At 61.9% G+C, this 22,618-nt stretch overlaps 1 protein-coding gene across 1 annotated transcript in view; it reads right to left on the reverse strand.

Annotated features, from left to right (window-relative positions):
- Window positions 1-543: 543 nt before the first annotated feature.
- The window catches only part of LOC136044555 (cyclic AMP-dependent transcription factor ATF-7-like), a gene marked incomplete at its 3' end in the record, with an annotated part of 34,002 nt that continues 11,927 nt past the window's right edge, over window positions 544-22,618 (reverse strand). Inside the window, 15 exon segments of the mRNA XM_065729888.1 lie at window positions 544-574; window positions 576-653; window positions 1,234-1,374; window positions 1,377-1,433; window positions 2,230-2,354; window positions 2,357-2,375; window positions 3,373-3,486; window positions 4,351-4,450; window positions 6,879-7,034; window positions 7,656-7,752; window positions 7,755-7,833; window positions 9,395-9,513; window positions 10,288-10,318; window positions 10,320-10,385; window positions 20,867-20,935. Coding sequence (XP_065585960.1) covers window positions 544-574; window positions 576-653; window positions 1,234-1,374; window positions 1,377-1,433; window positions 2,230-2,354; window positions 2,357-2,375; window positions 3,373-3,486; window positions 4,351-4,450; window positions 6,879-7,034; window positions 7,656-7,752; window positions 7,755-7,833; window positions 9,395-9,513; window positions 10,288-10,318; window positions 10,320-10,385; window positions 20,867-20,914 — 1,261 coding nt within the window.

The raw sequence follows: 22,618 nt of genomic DNA on the forward strand, positions 1-22,618 counted from the left end.
TGGTTCTATCTTTCAGGACCCTTCCGACCAACCATCTCATGGTTCTATCTTTCAGGACCTTCCAACCCAACCATCTCACGGTTCTGTGACCCTTCAGGACCTTCCGACACAACCATCTCATGGTTCTATCTTCAGGACCCTTCTGATCCATCCATCTCATGGTTCTATCTTTCAGGACTCTTCCAACCCAACACCCCACAGTTCTGTGACCCTTCAGGACCTTCCAACCCAACCATCCCATGGCTCTATCTTTCAGGACCTTCCAACCCAACCATCTCACGGTTCTGTGACCCTTCAGGACCTTCCAACCCAACCATCTCACGGTTCTGTGACCCTTCAGGACCCTCTGACCCAACCATCCCATGTTCTATCATCTTTCAGGACCTTCCACCCCAACCACGTGGCAATCCCACGGTTCTGTGATTCCTGGGAGCCACAGCTCCACCCCATTCCCTCCACTGAGACAACGTCTGGGGAAAAGGGAGTGAGCAGTGGGAAGTTCCCTCCCGCTGTGCCCCAGGAGCAGCGCTGGGTGCCACGCACCGAGGTAGCCCTGGGTCTTCTTCTGCAGCGCGGGTGACGGGGCAGTCCTTGTGGGCCAGCAGCAGCTGCTTCAGCTGAGCCACCTCATTCCTCAGCAGCGTCACTTCGTTCTGCAATTGAAAAACGGGGACATGTGGGCTCTGCCCAACCCTTCCTGAGCCCCCACGCCCTCCAGGTTAAGGTCGTGCCACGAAAACCACTGTGGCTGTAGGATGCTGTTGGCCTTCTTGGCCATGAGGGAACACTGCTGGCATATGGTCAACTGGTGGCCAACCACTGCTCAACCATTGGTCAACCACTGCTCAGCCATTGGTCAACTGGTGGGCCAACCACTTGCTCAACCATTGGTCAACCACTGCTCAACCATTGGTCAACTGGTGGCCAACCACTGCTCAACCATTGGTCAACCACTGCTCAACCATTGGTCAACTGGTGGCCAACCACTGCTCAACCATTGGTCAACTGGTGGTCAACCACTGCTCAACCATTGGCCAACTGGTGATCAACCATTGGCCTTCTTGTCTACCAGGGCACACTGTTGGCTCCTGGTCACTCTGTTGCCCCCCGGGACCCCCAGGTCCTTCCCCACAGAGCTCCTTTCCAGCAGCTCAGGCCCTGAATGGCGTTCCCTCCGTGGTGACCGTCCCAGAGCGGCCGGGCTGAGCTCAGCCTTCGTGGTCACATACTCACGCTCAGCTGGATGTTCTGGGTTGTGAGCTCCTCGGCCTTCTTCTCCAAGGAAGACACCCAGAGTTTGCGTTTCTGACGGCAGCGGGAGGCAGCAGCTCGGTTCCGCTCCAGGAACCGCTGCCGGCGCTCATCGGGGTCTTTCGTTCAACCGTCCGTCTCCGCCGACCGCCGGTGCTGGGCGTGGGCTGGGCGGGGGAAACCTGGAGGAGGAGGGGAAGAGAGATGCTGAAAGGGAGCGTGCTAACAGAGCCCGGAGCCAGCGTCTGGAGATGAGGGATCCTGTGGCAGGAGGAAAAAGGGGGCTGGTGTGCAGAGCGGGCTGGGGAAGAAGCCCCCTCCGTGTTCAGGCCGCCCTTCCTCTGCCAGGGGAGAAGTGCTCTGCCCGTGAAGGTGTGAATCCACACCTGGAGCTCCGAAGCCAAAGGAGGTGCGCCAGTGGGACTGGCCGACACCGGGAGGGGGCCCCGGGCGGCTGATGGGGGCGTGGGATGAGCGTGGGGCAGCAGCTGGGGGGCTGTAAGGTTCCTTCAAACCGAGGCATCCCTCTGAGGAGGTGTAAACGGAGCTCAGTGCTGCGGTGACCCTGGAGCTTGGGGCAGGGTGTAGGGCTGGGAGCTCCAATGCAGAACAAAGGAAACGTTGGGGTCCCAGCGCGCCAGGATCGGCCGCACTCAGCGCTGCCGGAGCATACGGGGCACATAAAGGCTTTGGACGGCACGCAGTGATGGAGCAGGTGGTGCTGCTGATGGAGGGCGGCAGTTGGCGAGCTGGCAGGACCTGGCAGGAGCTGGCAGGACCTGGCAGGAGCTGCAGGAGCTGACTGCCTAAGAGAGGAGCGTTTAACCCTCGTAATTGAACGGGGAAAGGCAGCAAAATGTGCTCCCGAACCCCAGCCCTCGTCGGGCAGACGAACGCTTGGAGCTGTGCCTGGTGGTGTGACGGTGCTGCAAAAACAGAGCTCTCGGGGTGCTGTGCAGAGCAGGAGCAGCAGCAGACCTGAGGCTGAGCCGGCGAGGGAGCGTCGGGGTGCTGGGTGAGGAGCTGGCTCTGCTCCGGGCGTGCTGTCACCATGGTGCTGGCCGAGCCCACCACCAGCCCGCTGCCGTTCAGGGAGAAGACGCCGTCAAGCTGGCCTTCAGCCTCTGTTGGGAGGAACAGAGGATGTCAGTCACCCTTCACCTGCTGCTCGGGTGTCACCCAGCTCTGTCCCCACGCGGGAGCCCGGCGACCCACGGCAGCAGCTCCCTGCTCAGAGGAGCCGGCCTCCCCCCCCCCCGCACCAACACACTGCCCGCGGGGACCTCACGGGTGGGGGAGGGATGCTGGAGGTCCAGCTGTGGGGCAGGACGGCCCCTTTCAGCCCTCGAGCGTTGTGAGGTCTCCCACCCCACACACAGCTCGTGGGGCAGGGTGGGGGGGGCAGCACCGTGAGCACCGCCGCTCCGCTCCGACCGCAGAAACGATGCGGTTTCGCCGCTCTTTGTTCTAAACCTGCAACGCTCGGTGCTTTTTTTTTCCTCTCACAAAAAAGGCTCTGCACAAAACCCATTACCCGGAGTGCAGCCCCGCTCCTGGCTCTGCCTTCCCCGAGCCCACCTCGGCCCATCTGTCACCTTGGAGCAGTGAGCAGCAGCTCTGCACGAACGGCCGCGCGAGGACGGGGCCGAGCAGGGCCACAGCAGCACCCCCAGAGCCACAGCAGCACCCCCAGAGTCACAGCAGCACCCCCAAAGCCACAGCAGCACCCCCCAAAGCCACAGCAGCACCCCTAGAGCCACAGCAGCACCCCCCAAAGCCACAGCAGCACCCCCCAAAGCCACAGCAGCACCCCCAGAGCCACAGCAGCACCCCCCAAAGCCACAGCAGCACCCCCAGGGCCACAGCAGCACCCCCAGAGTCACAGCAGCACCCCAGAGTCACAGCAGCACCCTCAGAGTCACAGCAGCACCCCCAGGGCCACAGCAGCACCCTCAGAGTCACAGCAGCACCCCCAGCACTGCTCTGCAGCTCCAGATCCGGAGCAGCTCTTGGCAGAAGGGACAAAGCATCACCAGGGGGGACAGCGACGACGGAGCGCTGCGGACACGGTGCACGAGGATGCACGAGGATGCACGAGGATGCACGAGGATGCACGCTCACCATTTTGGCTTCTGAGTGCACGGGGAGGCCCGACGGGGAAACGGAGCCGCTGCTGTTGACGGGCGGCCCGGGGATGCCGGGAACGTTGGGCACGATGGACACGGGCCGCGCCAGCTGACGGGACGAAGGACGCGGCGTGAGCAGCGCTCTGCGGAGCGGCTCCGCAGCCATTCCCCGAGCGGAGCATTTATCAGCCCTGACACATGCTCGGTGTTTCACTGCTGCCATCCGTCAGCTCTGCTGTCACCCGGGGGCAGCGTGGCCGCGCTGTCTGCTGAAGGATTGCCCGGCCCTGCACACACACCGCTCCTCCCCCGGCCCATCCCCGGGCAGGACACAGCGTGGTGGGGTACGGGGGGGGGGGGGACGGAGCACCGTGGTTTTCAAGCCAGGACAGCTCTGCCCTCAGCACGGACTGCAGCAGTGCCAGCACTGTGCTCGGGGGCACCGCTGGGTGCTGCAGCCCCGGAGCTGCGGCTGCACGGGGCAGAGCCGCCTCCCGGTGACGGTGGTTTAGCTGTGGCTCAGTTCAAAGCTGAAAAACGCAGCAGGATCTGTGCCCCCGTGTCCCGGGGCTCCAGCAGAGCTGCTCCCGAGCTCTGCACCACGGGCAATGGACACGTGCACGGCGGGGCCGGGGGGGTTTGCTGGCCTGCGAAGAGCAACACGTTGTCGCAAGCTCGGATGGCTCCGGCTGCGGCACGCTGCTCCCAACGGGAGCGGCAATCTGCACGGCTGCAGCTCCCGGCCCTGGCGATGCTCACGCCATCTGTCCGGGCACGGCTTTGTCTCTGCTCCGCACTCATTGCCCTCTTGTGTGATGGCCGCGGCGCTACCGCCCTGCCAGAGCTGCCCCCCTCCTCCTGCTCCAGCCTCGTGTCGGGGAGGGGGGGGAGGAGATCCGTTTTCATTTCTTGGCAGGGGGAGAAGGGCCGCCCTCCCTCCCCCGCCTCGCAGAGCCGTGCTGCGCTCCCTTACCGATATCACAGACGGCATCTGCACGGGGGGGCCGGGCAGCACGGGCATGGTCTGTCCGTTCGGCAGCTGCACGACGAGCGGAAGGGAACCTGTGGGCGACCTGCAAAGACAGCCCCACCGTCACTCCGGGGGTCGTTTCGGGTCAGACGGACCCTGGGCTGTCCCCCTTTTGAAGGGCAGGCTGTGAGCTGGGGGTGTGGGAGGGCTGTGGGGGGAGGGGGCGGTGGGGACGGAGCCTCAACGCTCCACGTTTTCGCACTGCGCCAACGGGCACACGCGTCCCTGCCTCCATCTCACTCCACCTCGCTCCATTTCAGAGCGCTGCGCTCGGGGTGACCCCCCCCACCCCCCCCCGTGCAGGCAGAGGGAGGGGGGGAAATGGAGCCGAGGATGGGGAGAGGGGGGGAAACGTCCCCAGTGCTCCTCCTGCTCGGGGCAGTGGGGAGAACCGCTGCCCCCTCCTCCAGCCCAGGGGACGGGGGGAGCGGGATGGAGCTGGCACGGAGCGATGGTGGGGAGGGGGGAGCGGGGTCAGAGTGGGGGGCTCAGCGTGCCCATAACTCAGCCTGGAATTTTTAAGGCTGCCCTGGGAACGCGAGCGCTCGGCTCTCATTCATTTCTATTGGGCATCCCAAATCCTCCAGGCTGCTTTGAAAATCCCAGGCTAACAAGGCGAGCTGCCGCGAGGTCACAGCCCTCCCCTCCATCTCTGTCACGCTGACAGCCCCCCCGCGGCCGCTGCAGCCCCGTTACCACTGCAGCTGAACCCCCCCACGGAGCTCCGGGAGGGATCCGTCCCTGCGAGCTGCCGAGGACACAAACCCTTTTGAAGCCCACACTGCTCCGGTCTGCTTTTCTCACGTCTCCAAGAGAGGGGGAACCCGATGCTGAACAGCCTGGGTTATGGGAGGGGTGCAGGAGGGGTGCAACGCTCTTTTGGGACCCCAGGACCACCGCAACCCCCCGATGCCTTCAGATGTTCTGTCTGGAAGTTGGGACTGATGGTGCCGTGAGGTCAAAGCAAAACCAGACAGAAAAATACGAAGGGACAGCCCCCCCAAAACCAGCCAGGTTAACGTGAGGAGACAGCAAGGGTCACCCATAGAGGTCCACAGCCAACGAGAAGCATCCCGACCCCATCGCACGTGGGGGGGGGAACTGCACATCTCCTGAGCGCCGAGCCAACGCTGTCTGCACTGATCAAGGGGCAAAAAGGAGCAGCAGTTGGCTCTGCTGAATCAAACAGCTCCCGAGGCAGACGCTGACCCAGCAGGGGGGCAATGGGAGGAGGTTACGCTGCAGAGACAGCGTCTGTCTGAGAAAATCCCAAAGCCATTAAAGGACACACACGGTTTCCTACGGGCGGCTCCGCTCAGCTCTCTCCCGTTCATCTTTGCTGCAAAGGCAACCTGGGAGTCCTCGGGCACACACGGCGAGCGCCGTGTCGGCGTGTTACTGCGTGCCACTGCGGGCCAGGGGCTGTGCTCACACAAAGGAGCCACGTGGAGAAGGACCTGGGGGTCCCAGTGGCCAAGAGGTTGACCGTGAGCCAAAGTGTGCCCTGGTGGCTAAGAACAACAGTGCTGTCCTGGCTGACCAACAGCTGAACGACAGCTGACCAACAGTTGGCCAATGGCTGGCCAATGGTTGACCAACAGTTGGCCAATGGCTGTTAATGGTTGACCAACGGTTGACCAATGGTTGACCAACAGTTGGCCAATGGCTGGCCAATGGTTGACCAACGGTTGACCAATGGTTGACCAACAGTTGGCCAATGGCTGGCCAATGGTTGACCAACGGTTGACCAACAGTTGGCCAATGGCTGGCCAATGGTTGACCAACGGTTGACCAACGGTTGACCAACAGTTGGCCAATGGCTGGCCAATGGTTGACCAATGGTTGACCAACGGTTGACCAACAGTTGGCCAATGGCTAGTTAATGGCTGACCAACGGTTGACCAATGGTTGACCAACGGTTGACCAACAGTTGACCAACAGTTGGCCAATGGCTGGCTAATGGTTGACCAACAGTTGACCAACAGTTGGCCAATGGCTGGCTAATGGTTGACCAACAGTTGACCAACGGTAGACCACGAGCCAGCAGTGTGCCCTGGTGGCAAAGAGGGCCAATGATTCCCTGGGGGGCACGGCACAGAGCGCAGGCAGCAGGACTGGGAGGTGCTCCCTCGCTCTGCTCTGCACTGGGAGGCCCCATCTGGAGCACTGGGCCCAGTGCTGTGCTCCCCAGTTCAGGGAGGACTGAAGGCTGTCGGGAGAGCCCTGTGTTTGGGGATTCATTTCTCCCTGCAGTGAGTTCTGCCTCGTTTCATGACACTACAACGAGTTCCTGCCTCCTGTGCTTCCACCCTTCTGCTTTTGCAGACAGCTCTGCAATGAGGCCCTCGTGCCCAAGCAGCCGCGGTGGGAATCGCAGCACTTCGGTTCTTCTCCTGGCTCCTAATCACTGCTCAGGGAGCGTGCCGGGAGGGGACGCTCTGGGCTGGGGGGGCTCCCTGCGTGGCACTCACCCGAGCTGCCTGCTGGACGGCGGGGCCTGCGTGATGACGGAGGTTGGGGAAGGCAGAGTGGGGTGCAGTGGGTCGTAGCTCAGGTGCAGGGGCAGCGAGCCGGGCCGCACGATGGTTGGCGTTGGCGTGGAAATGATCACGGCTTGGGGTGATCTCCTGAAGATGGTCAACAGACAAAAGAAGACATGAGGTCACCATTCAGCTCCTGACTGGAGCTGGGTGGGCTGCCAGATCCTCTCCAACCCAACCATCCCACGGCTCTGTGATCCTTAAGGACTCTTCAGCCCAACCTCCCTACGCCGTGCAATCCCTCAGCTCCCCTCCAACCCAACCACTCCGTGACCCCATGAGTTACCTTCATCGAAACCTGGCTGCCCCTCCCAGCTTCCCTCGGATGGCTTCGAAGCCACTCAGTGCAAGTTCAAGCACTGAGGGGCACGGCTGACCCGAAGCCACACGGACCGCACGTCCCTGCAAGCAGTGGGGCACGGACGCTGGGGCTCTACCCCTTTCTGAGCCACTGCCCCCACCCCGGCTGACGCCCCGGTGCTGGGAGCTCTGAGCCCTCCACCCCTGCTCTGTGGGAAGGAGCTGCACTGCTGCGCTTTACTCCAACCTGAAGAGCATCCCTGGCTATGCAGGGATAGGTTCCCCCCATCTCTGTGTGGGGATTTAAGTGTGTGTGAACAGAGGTGGGGACAGAGGGAGGGAGGGAGGGAGGGAAGAAGTGTTTCTCTCTGTTCCACAAATGAGATGGGAACAGAGCCCCAGCGGCACCAGATGGGAGACGGTCTGCTCTGCCCGAGCCCTGGGGCCGTTACCTTCTCCTTGCTCTGCGGTGAGCGCGGGGCGGAGGCAGGGCTGTCTGGGGGGTCGAGTCCACCTCCACCGGCTCCTCCTCCTTTATTTTGATGTCTGGGGTGGAGGGCAGGGACATGTCCAGGGCTCCGGCGCTCTGCGGGAGAAGCGGCGACAGATTGAAAGGACAGTCAGCTCAGACTGCCCGCGGGACGGACGCTCATCCCCCGAGGAGGAGCTGCAGCTCTGAGCTCCTGCCAAATTATTCTTATTTATTGGTGCTGGAGCGGCAGCCGGGAGCCCGAGGGTGGGAACAGAGCCCCACACGGCCCCACACGGCCCCACACGGCGCAGCTCCTTCCATCCCTCTGCTCGAAAAGGGCCCTGAGATGGAGGACGGGGATCACAGAGCGCTCTGAGAGCTGCGCAGCGCCCGGTACATCAGCCTGGGTTACGGTAGTGACCGAAAGCAAACCAAGAGCTGCGTGAGCTGGGAAACATCTACGGGCTCCCCACTAAAATAACACCCCAGCACCCTCAGCCCCGCGCTGCCACGCGCCCCATTTCAGCCAACGTGGGGCTCAGTGGGGACGGGATGAGGGCGACCACGGGGGAGGGGACACGAGGGAGCGGGGGATGGGGCCACGGGATGGATGTGGATGGAGAAATCTCCGCACTGAGCACTCGGGTTGGGGCAGAGCTGCTCTCCGTGTCCCGGCCCCGAACCCACACCTCCTCCTCCTCCTCCTCCTCCTCCTCCTCCTCCTCCGCTGCATCCGAGCTCCTCTGGAGGGAGGGAAAATTGAGGCAGAAAGGTAAATGTGCGCCCCTGGGGCTGCGCCGGTGCTGATTTACGGCGGAGCTCGTGGCCCCGCAGAGCAGGGATGGGAAGCACAAAGGAGGGGGGATTAACGTGCGGGGAAATTTCGACCCACTTAAAACGCCTCCGGGGGAGCTCCGCTGCCGCCGTGGTTTTAATTAACGCGGGGCTGGGGCCGTGCGGACGTCTCGGGGGGGATCAGTGCACCCCCCGAGCTCGGGGCTGCGGGCGCCCATCCTAAAGCGGGAGAAACAAGCACGGGAAGGGCGATATGGGAGAGCGGAGCGCTGCGGGGGATGGGCGGTCCCCATCCACAGCGCGGAGCGGAGCGCTCCTCCCCCCCCCCCCCCCCCCCCCCATCCCCCCCCCCCCCACAGCCGCAGAGAACAAAAGGTGCGGAGGGGAGAAAGCCCCGCGGTGCAGAGCAGGAGACGGAGCGGTGCCGGAGCGGGGCGGGCCGGTCCCGATTCCTCCGTCCCCCATCGCGGCGATGATTTACGCGGCTCCGCTCGCGCGGTTTATTTCCGAGCAGCGGCCGCTGCCGTCCATCCATCAGCGCCGTAAATGGATGCGGCAGCCCAAGAGCCCCGCGCGCATCTGCGCTGCTCCGCTCCCCGAGAACGGGGGGAGGGGGGGGAACCGTCCTTAAGGAGCTGACGAGATGCCGCCGTCCTTCAGCCCCGCGGTGGGGAGGGGCAGCGCGGCCGAGGGGGCTTTGTTAGCACAGCCCCTCCTGCACGCAGCCCCCCCCCGCCCCCACGGCCACGCACTGCACAACCGCAGCCAGAGTCACCCCGCAGGAAATGCCCCACGTGTGTGGGGCAGCACATCCCGCCGGCAGCCGCTGTGTGCCCCCCAGCACAGCCCCCCGGCCCCGGCGCTGCCCCTCTCCTCTTGCCTTTTTCTCCTCATCCTCCGAGGCTTTCTTGAACTCGTGCTCGAAGGAGCTGGCCAGCTCGTTGAACAGCCCCACCTCCTCGCAGTTCTTCAGGAACCGAGTCGGCGTTGGGGTCTGATCTGGGGGGGGGATCACAAAAACACCACTTCACACCATACCCCCCCCTCCTCTCCTCTGCCCTTCGCCTGGCACTGAATCTGACCACGTTTTCCCATTCCGGGGGCTCTGCCCGTCCTCGGGGTCAACACCGGAGGGGAGGAGTGGGGGTTGGTGCCCCCAGAAGGAGCTGACCCCAAAAGCACAGAGGGAGCAGAGCAGTAACCCACCAGCAGCAATCTGTCTGCACGGGACCCTCTGCATTCTCCAGCACTATCGGGGTCCTCGGGGACGCTTCCCTTGAGCCGTGGTACATTTACCCCCCCCCGCCCCAATTAAGATTTGCTCATTAAGCACGCTTTGCTCGCCCACATCTCTCCCCATTAAGCCCACGGCCGCCGCTGGCTGCAGCTCAGTGGGAACTGAGGCCGCCTGCAGCCCCCACCCCAAAGCCGTCCCCACGTGGAACCAACGCTCCCCACTCTGCACCCCCTCGGGGTCCACCCCCCGCTCTCTTCGGGCCTCACCCATAGCTCCTAACCCCAACCCCACACACACCTTCCACCTAAACCCCACCCCGAAGGCTGCAGCAATGAGAACTGTTTCCCTGGGTCAGCCCCCCCGATGTGGGGCTGGAGGTGGACCCGGGGAGAGCGCGGCCCCCCAACCAAGTGCTGCAGAACCACAAAGCCCCAATAACACCTCCAGCACCGTAAAGAGGGGGGGGGGGGCAGAGAGCCGTGAGCTCAGCTCGTGCTCACGCGCAGAGCCCGGCGTGCTTCGTGCCCGGGCCGTACCTGCGATGATGACCGAGTCGGTGCGCGCTGGGGCCGAACTTCAGCGTCATCTCATGTTTGTGTCTGTGCACCGCCAGGTGGTCCTCGTTCGTAAACCTCTGAAACAAAGCGGTTCAGAAAAGGGGGGGTCGGTGCGGCTGCTTCGTGGCATTGGGGGGGGAGGGGGGCGAGGGGGAGCAGTGAAGGGCTTCCCCTGTGCTAAAACCGTGGGGAAAAAACAGAGGGGTTTCTGTGGGGCTGGGGGCTCACAGCCACCCCACAGATCTCCGCAATGTGGGGCACTGCTGGATCACAGACAAAGGGAGAAAGGGCCGAGGGGAGGATGGGGGTATCCCACTTTCCCCTCCCCGTTATCCCCCACTATTCCCATTGTTCCCCACTCCTCATTATTGCCCCCGATTCCCCCCTGTTCCCATTATCCCCCACTCCCCCCTATTCCCCACCCCCCCCCAATGTCCCTCTCCCCGTTCCCATCTGCAGCGCAGCACCACGGAACAAAGGACCCCCGGAGCAGAGCTCGGCCCCACTCTGCACTCTTTACCCCATTTTTCCAAAGGGAACAGAAACGTGCAGCACATAAACCCTCTGCAGCATGGGGGGGGGGGGGGGAGGGGGGACCCACAGCGTCGGCAAATGCTGAAAAAAGGGGAAAGGAGGAAAATCCCCCGATCTGCAGCTCGGTGTCTGCTGGGGAGGGCAGGAGGGGTTCAGGTCAGCGTGGGACGAGCACAGCCCCACTGCCCCATCTCCCCCCTCCACCCCCCCCCCCAGCGTCGTGGCTGCTCACCCTAACCCCCCCCCCCAATAACCCAGCACAGAATGAAACCCCCCCGAGGCCGTGTCCGGAGCTTCGGCCCTAAATCACATCACATTACACTGAGAACAGCGCCGGGGGGGACGGGGGGAGGGGGGATAAAAACGGGGATGAGTTACGGCCGCGGCGCTGCCTCTCAGACCCCGTCTCCTCCACGCACTGCGGTGGATGCAGACGCTGATCCAGAGGGGCTGAAGGGTTTGGGGTGGGGGTGTGGGGCTAAGCATAACGCATCGGCCCCATAAGTGCCCCCTAAGTGAAACGCGGAGCCCCGATTTTGGCTTCTTTTGCTTCATTTCTGGGGGTCCCATCGTTGCCCATTGTCTCCCGTTGTTGTCCATTGTCCTGTCCCATCCCACCCCATCCTATTCCCACCCCACCGATCCCACCCCACCGATCCACCCCACCCCGTTCCTCCTTGCCCAGAAGGGCAGAGCACTGAGCTGGGATCAGGTAAATAAGTTCATTTACATTTCTATAGCTCCGCTGTCCCTGGGGGCTTCTCACACACATCTGCCCCGCGCTGAATGCAGGTGTTGGGGGGGGGGGGGGGGGCAGCAGCCATCTGTCCAACAACACGGGGGGGGGGGGGGGGGGGGGGATGCGTTGGGGCCAAGGACGGAGGGAAAACTCCTTCAGATCCGCCCTCAACTTTTGCATTATCATTTTGCGCTGGTTTTATCCGGCAGCCGAAGTTCCGCAGCAGCGCTTCCCCGGGGGATACGACCCCAATGGGACCGAACCCGGCACCGAACCCGGACCTCACACCGATGACCGACAGCCACGGGGGGCTGCACAGCCTGGGGGGGAAGGGTCCTGAAAGATCACGGGATGTTGGGCTGGGAGGGACCTCCAAGCCCCCCCAGCCCCACTGCTGCTCCCACCCCCATCCCCGCGCAGGTTCCCCCCCCAACACGAGGCAGAGGAGGAGCAGACGGCTGCAGTGCTCCGGAGGAGAGCAGCACAGATCCCGAACCTTAAACTTCAAATCCAAAACCCCGAACCCCAAATCTGGGTCGGGAGCGTCAGTGACCCCTCTGTCCCCGCTCCCCCTCCCATCCCCGCCCTCCCCATCCCCCGGCGCTGCAGCGAGGACCCCCTCCCACACGGTGGAGCGCACGGAGACGAGACAAGGTTATTAGACCCCCCGCGTTAATTAGCGCTGCCAAGGCGCAGAGGTAATTAACGGAGGGGGAGGGGGGGGGGGCGGAGCGCGGTGCCCACGGACGCCGCGTGCCCCGTGGGAAGCCCAGGATGGCTCCGGCGTGGACGTGAATCATCCACGCGGCTCCGAGCCGGGTCCCGGCAGCACCGCAGCGCTGCGGGGTGACCTTGGGAGGGACATCCATCCTCCGCCCCCAACCTAAGCAGCAAAAATCCGCCGGGAGGGGCACCGGCACTGCATGGGGGCGGCAGCGGAAACCTTAACAAAGGGGGGGGGACGGCCCCGCACCCCACTGCGTGTCCCCGGATCCCTCGGGAGCAAAGCACGTCCTGCGGAAAGGGCTGGGGGCTGAGATCCTGCCTGCCCCATAGCGGGGAGCTGCACTCAGCCCTGCCCTAGAGCAGGGAGCTGTAACCCTGCCTGCCCGCGGACCGGGTCTCCCGTTTCCTCCTGGAGGGGGCCACATCCCCCCCCTCCTTTTATACACCCTGCAATTTCTTCTTGCTCCCCCCGAAGCACTGAGCTCTGCCCGGGTTTTAGCTCCCCTAACCCGAGCCCTGGTTACCTGGCCACCGTCCCCGCAGGTAACCCGCTCTGCTTCCACTCCCTTCCCCAAAGCCATCCCAGCTGCAGCTCACGCTCCCTCCTAATTGCTCCCTCTTAATTGCCCCCTCCTAATTGCCCCCTCCATCATCCGCGGGGGAGCTCCTCCTGCACCACAGCCAGATGGGACTTCCCATGGGGAGCCCCCTTCGGCAGCGGGGGTCTCTCCAGGTCCCCCCAAGAGCCCTGTGCTCAGCCCACGGGTGATGCTGCGCTCTGTGCAGTTAAACATCGTGTACCAGCAAAGGGGGGCATGTCACAAAGCCCCCCCAACCCCCCCTTCGCATTTCCAAGAACCACCTATTGGCCCCAACCCCCTCTAATTTCACCCCACCCCCCCAATTTCACCTCCACCTCTTCCTCGGACAGCACAGAGCCGACGCTCCCCATTCAAAACCCCCACCTGCCACACTGTGCCCCCAAAGGACCCCTTCCCCCCCCCCAGGACCCCATTTTTTGCCCCCCCCGAAGGAACAGCCGCAGCGCACCTTCCCCTTCAGCCCTCCCACACGTGTGCGGCCCTTTGTGTGCCCGCAGCCCCCGCGCCTCCCCCACCATCTCTGCAAAATGAAAGCATTTACTGCTGCGAAGAGCCCCCGGGGGGGCCGTGCACCTTAAGGAAGAGCTGCCCCACGTCGGGCGCGGGGCTCTCCCTGCACAGGACGTGCTGTCCCCACTCTGCACCCACTGCCGCAGAGGGGAGGAGCAGCCCCCGCCCCACCGCTCCGGACTGCAGGGGGACCCGGGCCCCCCGGGGGGGGGGGTCGGTCTGTGCTCGGTGTCCTGCCACCCCCGGCTCTCAGTTGCAGAGCTCCGTCATGCGTGTGTCCGGGATTTCAGCGTGTCCGTGCAGCGGAGCCGAGGGCTTTGTCAGCAGGAGGAGATGCGCTCCTGCCACAGAGCACAGAGATCAGCAGCGGGCTGAGATGGGGACCCCCGAGCACCAAAAAGCAAACAAAACCCCGCGGCAAACAGCCAGCTCCGCAACACGCTGCTACCCAAACAGCAGAGGGTCTGTGCCCACTGCAGAGTGCACTGCAGGAGCACAGAGCACTGCAGAGTGCACTGCAGGAGCACAGAGCACTGCAGAGTGCAATGCTGCAGGAGCACAGAGCACTGCAGAGTGCATTGCAGGAGCACAGAGCACTGCAGAGTGCACTGCAGGAGCACAGAGCACTGCAGAGTGCACTGCAGGAGCACAGAGCACTGCAGTGTGCAATGCAGGAGCACAGAGCACTGCAGAGTGCAATGCAGGAGCACAGAGCACTGCAGAGTGCGATGCAGGAGCACAGAGCACTGCAGAGTGCATTGCTGCAGGAGCACAGAGCACTGCAGAGTGCATTGCTGCAGGAGCACAGAGCACTGCAGAGTGCAATGCAGGAGCACAGAGCACTGCAGAGTGCACTGCAGGAGCACAGAGCACTGCAGAGTGCAATGCAGGAGCACAGAGCACTGCAGAGTGCATTGCTGCAGGAGCACAGAGCACTGCAGAGTGCAATGCAGGAGCACAGAGCACTGCAGAGTGCACTGCAGGAGCACAGAGCACTGCAGAGTGCAATGCTGCAGGAGCACAGAGCACTGCAGAGTGCATTGCAGGAGCACAGAGCACTGCAGAGTGCACTGCAGGAGCACAGAGCACTGCAGAGTGCATTGCTGCAGGAGCACAGAGCACTGCAGAGTGCATTGCTGCAGGAGCACAGAGCACTGCAGAGTGCAATGCAGGAGCACAGAGCACTGCAGAGTGCACTGCAGGAGCACAGAGCACTGCAGAGTGCATTGCAGGAGCACAGAGCACTGCAGAGTGCATTGCAGGAGCACAGAGCACTGCAGAGTGCAATGCTGCAGGAGCACAGAGCACTGCAGAGTGCATTGCAGGAGCACAGAGCACTGCAGAGTGCACTGCAGGAGCACAGAGCACTGCAGAGTGCGATGCTGCAGCACGCAGCCCTGGGCAGCTTCGTGCTCCTGTTAAGCTGCAGACCACAAGCAAGTTTTTAGATCCATCTAATTTTGAGTTAATAAAAGAGCCCGGCTCGATTTACGGCCTCGTGCTGGCAGCAGACGCAGCTTGCATCTGTGATATAGAGCAACAGCTCGAGGTAAGGAGCGGGCTGAGATTACTCTGTTCAGAGCAGACACTCTGTGGTCGTGGAGCCCCTTAAATCAAAAGCAGAAGAAAGCGCTCCCCGCCAGTGCCCGCCGCGCTCCTTCGCGGGTCGTTCTGCAGCCCTGATCATGTTCCCAAGAAAGGAGAAGCCCCCCCTCCCCGTCCCCCCCGCTTCGCAAAGTGGAAACTGCCTCATAATCTGAGCACGAACAGCAAAGGATACGGCTCAGCAGAAAGAAAAAGCAGAGATGTGATGTTAGAAACCTGGCAGCGCTGCAGGGGCGGCTCCGTGGGCTGAGTGCTGCGCGGGGACCCCTCGAGGAGGGGGGGGGGGATCTCTGTGCCCCTTCTGCAGCACCAAAATGGAGTTACCCCACAAAACCTGCACCCAACGTGAGCCCCCCCTGCAAAACGTGCCCCCCCCCCCCCCGGCTGCGTTCCCCCCACAGACCGTCACAGTGACTGCTGCTGCAGCCCCCCCCTCCCGCCCCACTCACACCTACACATCACCCAGCACAGGGTTGGGGTCCCTGAGCCACACTGTGCCCCCACGGTTGGGGGGCAGCAGCAGAACCCCACCCCCGGCGCAGGGGGGGTGAGGACTCCTCCGGGACACCTCCGAAGGGGCACCGAGCCCCACGAGGGGCTGTGGGGTGTGTGTGTGCAACAGCCCCACTGCTCCGCCCCACGAGGGGCTGTGGGGTGTGTGTGTGCAACAGCCCCACTGCTCCAAGGCACCAGGCCGGGGTGGCAGCCCCGGAGGCGTTGCTCTCAGGCCACACGCTGCTCCTGCACATCCAGAGCCCCCACTGCTTCCCAGTAACGGCTGCAGCCAATGGGGCAGAAATCCCAACACAGCGCTGCTCGGTGGAGCACACAGCTCCAAGAAGTGTGAGGGCGGCTGCCAAGCGCGCTGAGCCGGGCTGCACAGAAACCTGCAGCTCCAGGGCGGCCCCCGCCGACAGACGTCCCCTGTCTAAAAGTTAAAGCAATTGGTGACCCCCCCCCCCCCCCACCAAAGCACGCTTAATTGGATCTGAAGTTCATCAGTGGGATCTGAACGGAGCAGATCCTGCGCAGCACCCACAGTGTGCACTGCGGGACCACCCCCCACCCCCCCACGGCACCATGAGAGCAGAGGGTGAATGCATCAGCCACAGAGGCGCAGCTCCTCACCAACCCCCGGCAGCCAGGGCAGCGAAACACGTTCCCTGTTCCCTGCACTGGTGTTTCAGGCTGGCACGGGTGGGCTCTGTGGCACGGGTGGGCACTGTGGCACGGGTGGGCTCCGTGGCACGGGTGGGCTCTGTGGCACGGGTGGGCTCTGTGGCACGGGTGGGCTCCGTGGCACGGGTGGGCACCGTGGCACGGGTGGGCTCTGTGGCACGGGCTGACGTGTTTGCTGTGGGATCTGTGCTCAGGCCCAGGCAGCACGCTGGCAGCCGGGCTCTCGTTCAGCAGAGGGCCTTGGGAAGCTGCCCAGAGCCGTCTCCATCTGACAGACCGTGTCTGTGCCCCTCGGCGTGCACACGTGCTTCCAATGCAAAGCAGGACCGGCCCTCTCGGAGCTGGCGATGAATCCCGGCCACAGGAATGATAAAGGCTTTAACTTACAGGAAATGCTGCTATTAAATAATATTTAAGCCTTAATTATATTTTAAAACAGCCATTTTGTAAAAAAAGAAGTTCTATTATAGTGCTTTTGTAGTTAAAGGTCTGTCAACATTTCCATTTTAAACCTTCATTTCTAGGGGGTTTATAATTCGGCCATAAAAATTCATTCCAGGCTGGATCTTGGCATAGAGGGGCTCAGCCTAGGAGCAATATTTTTTATTATCCAATTTGGTTTAAATTGGTTTGGCCGTTTTTAAGTTATAGGAGTGTAAAAAATAAACGTTTACTGGTTTCAGATGCCTTCTGCAGCTGATGGTTATTCAAAGCCCGCTCTCCTCTGCCCACCTCCGAGAACACCTTGGCTGGGAGCAGGGGGGGATGGGGGGGGGGGGATGGGGAGGGGGGGGGGGCGGCCCTGCAGCTCCAATCAGCGCTGCTGTTTGGGTGCGGGTAACTCGGAGCCCCTCCTCCCCTCCTCCAGGTACCGCAGCTGTACGGGCCCTAATTGGGAAGAAGTAATTAACTCCGCCGACCCGCATTCCTGCGGAATGATGGAAGGCCCTGAAAGCAAGATGTTTCTCGGCAGGGTTTCCCCCGCGGCCGCAGAGCGAGGGCTGCAGATGTGCTCGAGCAGGCGGAGCCTCCGCCGTCGCCGTCCCCTTACGGAGCTGCGCTTTATGGCCCAGAGCCGGGCCATAAACCCACTCGGGTGCAGCGGGGACGGAGGCAGACGTGGCTGTGCACGCTGAGTGCAGGCCAGGGGGGTCCGGGGGGTCCGGGGGGTCCGTGCCCCAGCAGAAGGAAGAGCTCCGGGGAAGGCGCTCTCTGCCGCTCCCGTCCACCATTTCTCATTTCTCACGTTAACGTTTGGTCGTATGTGAGCACAGCGTGGCCCTCGGGGGGAGGGGGGGCTCGCGATGGATGGGAACTGCTCTGTGTGGGGTGCAGACCCGTGCTGGCCCCCACGGTGCCGTGTCTGTGTCAGCCCACGGGCGCCCAGCCCCACTGACCGATGCTATCGGCCGTTCTGCTGCCAAATTAGGTTCCGATTCCCAAGACCTTCTGGCTCCAACCTGCTGAAGCCGCGGCTGTCAGGAGCCTGAGCTCTCTAGGAAAAGCAGCCCGTGCCCGAGCGGGTCCCCACGCCAGGACAGGTGGAGGACGGGGTGCCATCACTCTGCTTAACGACCGCTTGCACTCCTGCCTGCTCTAACCGCAGGTCGCCCACGGGGCTGACGTCGCCCGAGGGTTTGATTTCAGCCCTCTGAATTTCCCTGCAGCAAATCGGGCCGTCCCCAGGCTCGGGGCCTCGGGAGGCAGAGCCCCCCAGGGCCGTTATCAGCACAGAGAATTGAAGCTCACACCGCTGTTGCAGTGCAGACGCTGCTCTCCCTCACCCTGCGCTCCTCCTGCCCGCTGCACTGCATCACTCTGGATCCAGCCTGCCTCCACCGAGGGCGTTCAGCCTCTGCAGGAGCAGGGAGCAGCGTCGGTCCCTGCGGTGCTCCCGACCTGAAGTCAGGACAAAGAAATATCAGTGTGAATCACAGCCCGGGCAGGGGGAGCATCCCACGGCAGCGCCCCGAGCCGCCCCGGCCCCGGGCACATCCCATAACCACGGCCAAGTGAGGAGCTCAGCAGGGAGAGCATCACCAGGATGCTCCTCGGAGGGAGGAGAGCGCGCTCCTTCCTCCTCCTGCCCTGAATGAAGGGGATAATCTATATTCGTTTGGATTATACCAGCTACAAAACACACCTTAGCTTCGCTCCCACGCCGGACCAATCGCAGAAGCCATTTGCTGCCTCGTATATTACAAAGCAATAGAGATTTAAGGGATAATGGTCACGGTGGCAGAGTATACAAAGCAATAAACTGCTTTTGAGGTTGGTTAAATGCCAAGTGATGCTGAGGCCTCAATGCCATAAACATTATTTCTATTATATGACAAGATAAGAGGATACAATAAAGCACCAGGAAGAAAAATCATTGTCTGGCCTCGTGAAAGTTCTGGGCTTTGAGCTCCTCGGACACTGCACGACATCACCACGGCGTTCAGGGGAATCAATTGTTAAATTAAGGATGGGATTCAAAAGCAAACGACGGTTGGAGGAAATGGGCTGTGTAACCACGGCGCTGCATCACGACCCGGCCGTGATTTGTGTCACTGCCACCCCACGGCCCTGGCAGGAATCCTGCAGGGGGGCAGCGCGGGGGCACACGTGGAGCTCCGCTGCCGGGAAGCGATCGGGATCCGAAAATAACTGTTGTTAAAGACCGAGCAACCACAGCATGGTGAGGGCCCCACCGGAGCCCCACGGGCTGCAGCGATTTGGGGCCACGGAGGGATGGGCACAGTTGGTTTTGGTGCCTGCCCCCCCCCCTTCCCTCTCCTTGCTTCCCTGGAAATTCACTCTCGTGGACTCCTTCAGCCCAAAGCGACAGAGGGAGAGTGGGGAAGAGAGGAATCCCGGCTGGGAGGTGGGAGGCACGGAGGGGAGAATTCTTTCTCCTTGAAGCCAAAGTGGGAAAATCCCCACGAGCTTCACGGCCTTCAGCCCCCCAGGCAGGCTGGCTCTGCTCTCCCCTCTCCTGAGCTCAGCGCACAGCTCTATGGGGAAGGACGCGGCACTCGGAGCACAGTGGGATGGGGGACAGCCCAGCGCCCGCTGGTGACGGAGGCTGAACCCACTGCTGCTCCTCGGGGCCACAGCGTCCTCGGGAACGGGGACCCCAGAGATGGGGGATGCACCCGAGGGGGCAGAGCGTGCAGGGATGGATGGACACCGGGCTCACAGGGAGCGGCCGGGGCTCCACGTGCGCAGCCTGAAGGACCGCGCAGCGCTGCTCCGCCGGTGAACACTGCACACAATTCCTTGGGATGGATTTTCTGCCCAGCAAAACAAAAACAGAGAGGATCTGCAGCCCGGGAGCTGCAGCCCAGCGGGCTCAGTCTGGAAGCGAGGCACTCGGTGCCCACCAGAGACAGCAATTAACTACGAGAGCAACTTCAGCGAGGGCTGCGGTGAATTCTCCACCGCTGGAAATAATTCAAATCAAGCTCGGATCATCATTATTTCACACATGCTCTGCTCCGAGCAGGTAGTGAAGGACGTTCTGGGACGCCGTGCGCGAGGTCAGCCTGGATCACCATGAATCACGGCCGTGCGAATTACCCGGATTCTCACATTTCAATATGAACATGAAGAATTGTCAGAATTACCCATAAGCAGCAGTCTGGAACAGCGAGAGGAGGAAGCATCCACCTTTATGTGTCATTGGTGGGAGATTGTGGGAGATTAAATTTAAATACATTGTTGTTTGCCTTAATTGCTTGTTTGAATCCGATTTTAAGGTTGTGTGATTGAAGTGCTCACGCCATTAAGTGCTCAAATACAGCTAATACATTTTATAAATGACTTGCACAATTTCACAGGCAAAGAAGTTCAGGATAAAAAGCAGCCTGCAAAAAAAAAGAGATAACCGGAGGAGCATCAGCTGCGGGCGGGGAGGGAGCGCTGCACTGCTTCCAGAGCCCCAGGAAGGCACTTTTGGGGACACATTTCTGTGCTACAAAAGCCAGTGTATCACAGAATTTGCACGGGACCGCAGAGGCACTGCGGTGTTAAAGATACTGAAGGGGATGGGGGGACCCCGGGGGGCTCAGAGCCCCCGAAGCTGAGCAGCAGCATGGTGGTGGGGGTCCCACTGCAAACCACAGAGCCCTGAGGGGCACTGCTGCGTTTTGGGGTCACAGCTGGCCCAGTCTGCAGCAGCCCGCACGGGGGCTGTGCGACGCAGCAGTGGGGCCGGGCTGGGATGGAGATCACCCCACAGTCTGCATCAAAACTCTGCGGCTCCAGGATGTCACACGCAGAGGAGAAGCTCACAATGGCTCCTTTCTCTCCCTCCCTCCCTCCCTCCCTCTCTTTCTGTTTCATTTCTTGGCGAGCCCAGAATAGACGCCGTGACACGAACCATCGGCGGCCGCATTCTCAGCTGCTTTAGGGAACTGCAGGGAGCAAAGCTGTGCCCTGAGCAGCGTGCAGAGGGGGGGCACGGAGGGGAGGAGTGCGTGCACCCCCCGGGCAGTGCAGCACACGGATGGAGTCAGCCCCGACGTGCGCCGACCTCAGCTCCTAAGGATTTACGCACCGCGAATCCTCCGATCCGATCACCTCCAGCGACGCCGTCAAACACCGCCCTCAAACCCTTCTGTCTCAGCGATAAAACAGCCGCTGTGATTCACAGCGACCATAAAGCGCGGTGTAACCGTACCTGTCCGCAGCCAGGAGCGCTGCACACGAAGGGACGGTCGTCGCCCATCACTCACGCGGCTCCGCGACGCTGCGGGCAGAGAGCAAACTGTTAAATGAGCAGGAGAGAAATGAACGACTCCGAAACAGCCCGAGCAGAAACACCCCGAGCAGAAACACCCCGAGCAGAAGTGCCCCCGTGCAGGACCGCCGTGAGGAGGAGGATGCTGCACGTGGAAGGGAACAGGGACAAACCCGACCCGCGTGCAGGCGGCCCCAACGCTTCTCAGTGTGGGAAAGGTGCTGCCCCGTGGGAGGAGGACCCACTGGGTTCCCCCCCCCCCCACCCCGTGTGACCCCACACATCTCTGCTTCACCCCCACTTTGTGTCAGCACTGAGCAGCGAAGGCAGCGACGGTCTATGGGGGAGGGGAACCCAACGTGTGAGCGAGGAGCGATCGAATAAATCCAAGCCCTCACTGTGTGAGGGTTATATTTTCAATGGGAGAGAACTAAAATTTGTCATTTAATTAATTAAGGGATTATAGGAGTGGTGCTCCATTTTACAAGGCAATAATCCGGCTCCCTAGTGGGTAAACTACGAGGCCGATGGCAGGGGCACTTCATCACAGATTACAGCCAAGGATAACAAAACACTCGCTCCGATTACGCGACGAGCGGAGCCCTTCTTATTAATAAGAAATAAGAGTAAATAAAGCCGCCCCCACCGCCTCAAACTCGAGAAACAACACATCCCTCCACCCACTGCTGCTTTTATAGTGGGGTTTTAAAAAGCCATAATACAGCAAACGCCCTCAATCTGGGGGGGGTGGGGGGGGGAGATCTTGCTGCCCAGAGCAGGACGAGAGCAACAGCAAAGATGGGCAGGAGCATCCAGCAGCCCTGGGAGAGCACCACGAGCTGACAGCGCTGAGCAGAAATGAAGTCCCAGCACAGGACAACCGCTGTCAGGACTCAGCCCAACTCAGGGTCCGATAACCGCTGCCCTGGGCAGCCTGGACCCCGTTCCCCCCCCGCAGCCCCACTCTGCCTGTCCTCCCCGCCCATGGGAGGCACGGTGTGTGCCGCAGCACTGCGCACGTGAGCTGCAGGCAGCGTTGTCCATCACGCTGAAGGCAGAAGCAAGTCATTATTTCCAGCCTCGCCAGCCCGCATTTAGTCAGTGATGTGTGCAGGCTTTGACAAGTCGGTTCCCTGCCTCCAAAGCCAGGGGTGCAAGTTTGCACTTGTGGGGCTCAGAGGTTAACGTCTGAAAAGCATTCCTGGATGGAAATAGCAGCACAGCCACCCCAGCAGCCTGGAAGCTGCTCCTGGAGCACCGGCTGCAAGGGGACCCTGTGCCACCAGGGCTCAGGGCCTGCCCCCAAACTCATCCCCAGGACCAAAGTCCTCCAGGGCACCCACAAGAACAGCACGAAGGAAAACCAAAGCAGAGCAGAGCAGAACTGAGCTGGGGGTGCTGCAGGCTGCCTGCCAGCTCCGAGTGACAGCACAGCACCGGCCCTGCCGCACACCAGAGCCACGGCAGGCCGGAGCTGCCCGGGCAGCAGGAGGCTCTGCTCCTTCCCTACAGACTGAGCCCCTGGCTCACAAGGAATCCAGCTGCTGTGCACATACGTGTGCTCAGATTTATATCGCGTTTAGTCAGGATAAATTGCTTCAATAAATTCTGTTCTTAAGAACAGGCGGAATAAGCAGACGATTGGACAGCGGGAGCTCGCTCCCACTCCTCTTCCTGGGGCTGTGGGACAGT

The sequence above is a fragment of the Cyrtonyx montezumae genome, unplaced genomic scaffold, assembly GCF_038088225.1.
Source record: "Cyrtonyx montezumae isolate F1298 unplaced genomic scaffold, pur_monq_1.0 scaffold_113, whole genome shotgun sequence".
NCBI classification, from domain to species: Eukaryota; Metazoa; Chordata; class Aves; order Galliformes; family Odontophoridae; genus Cyrtonyx; species Cyrtonyx montezumae.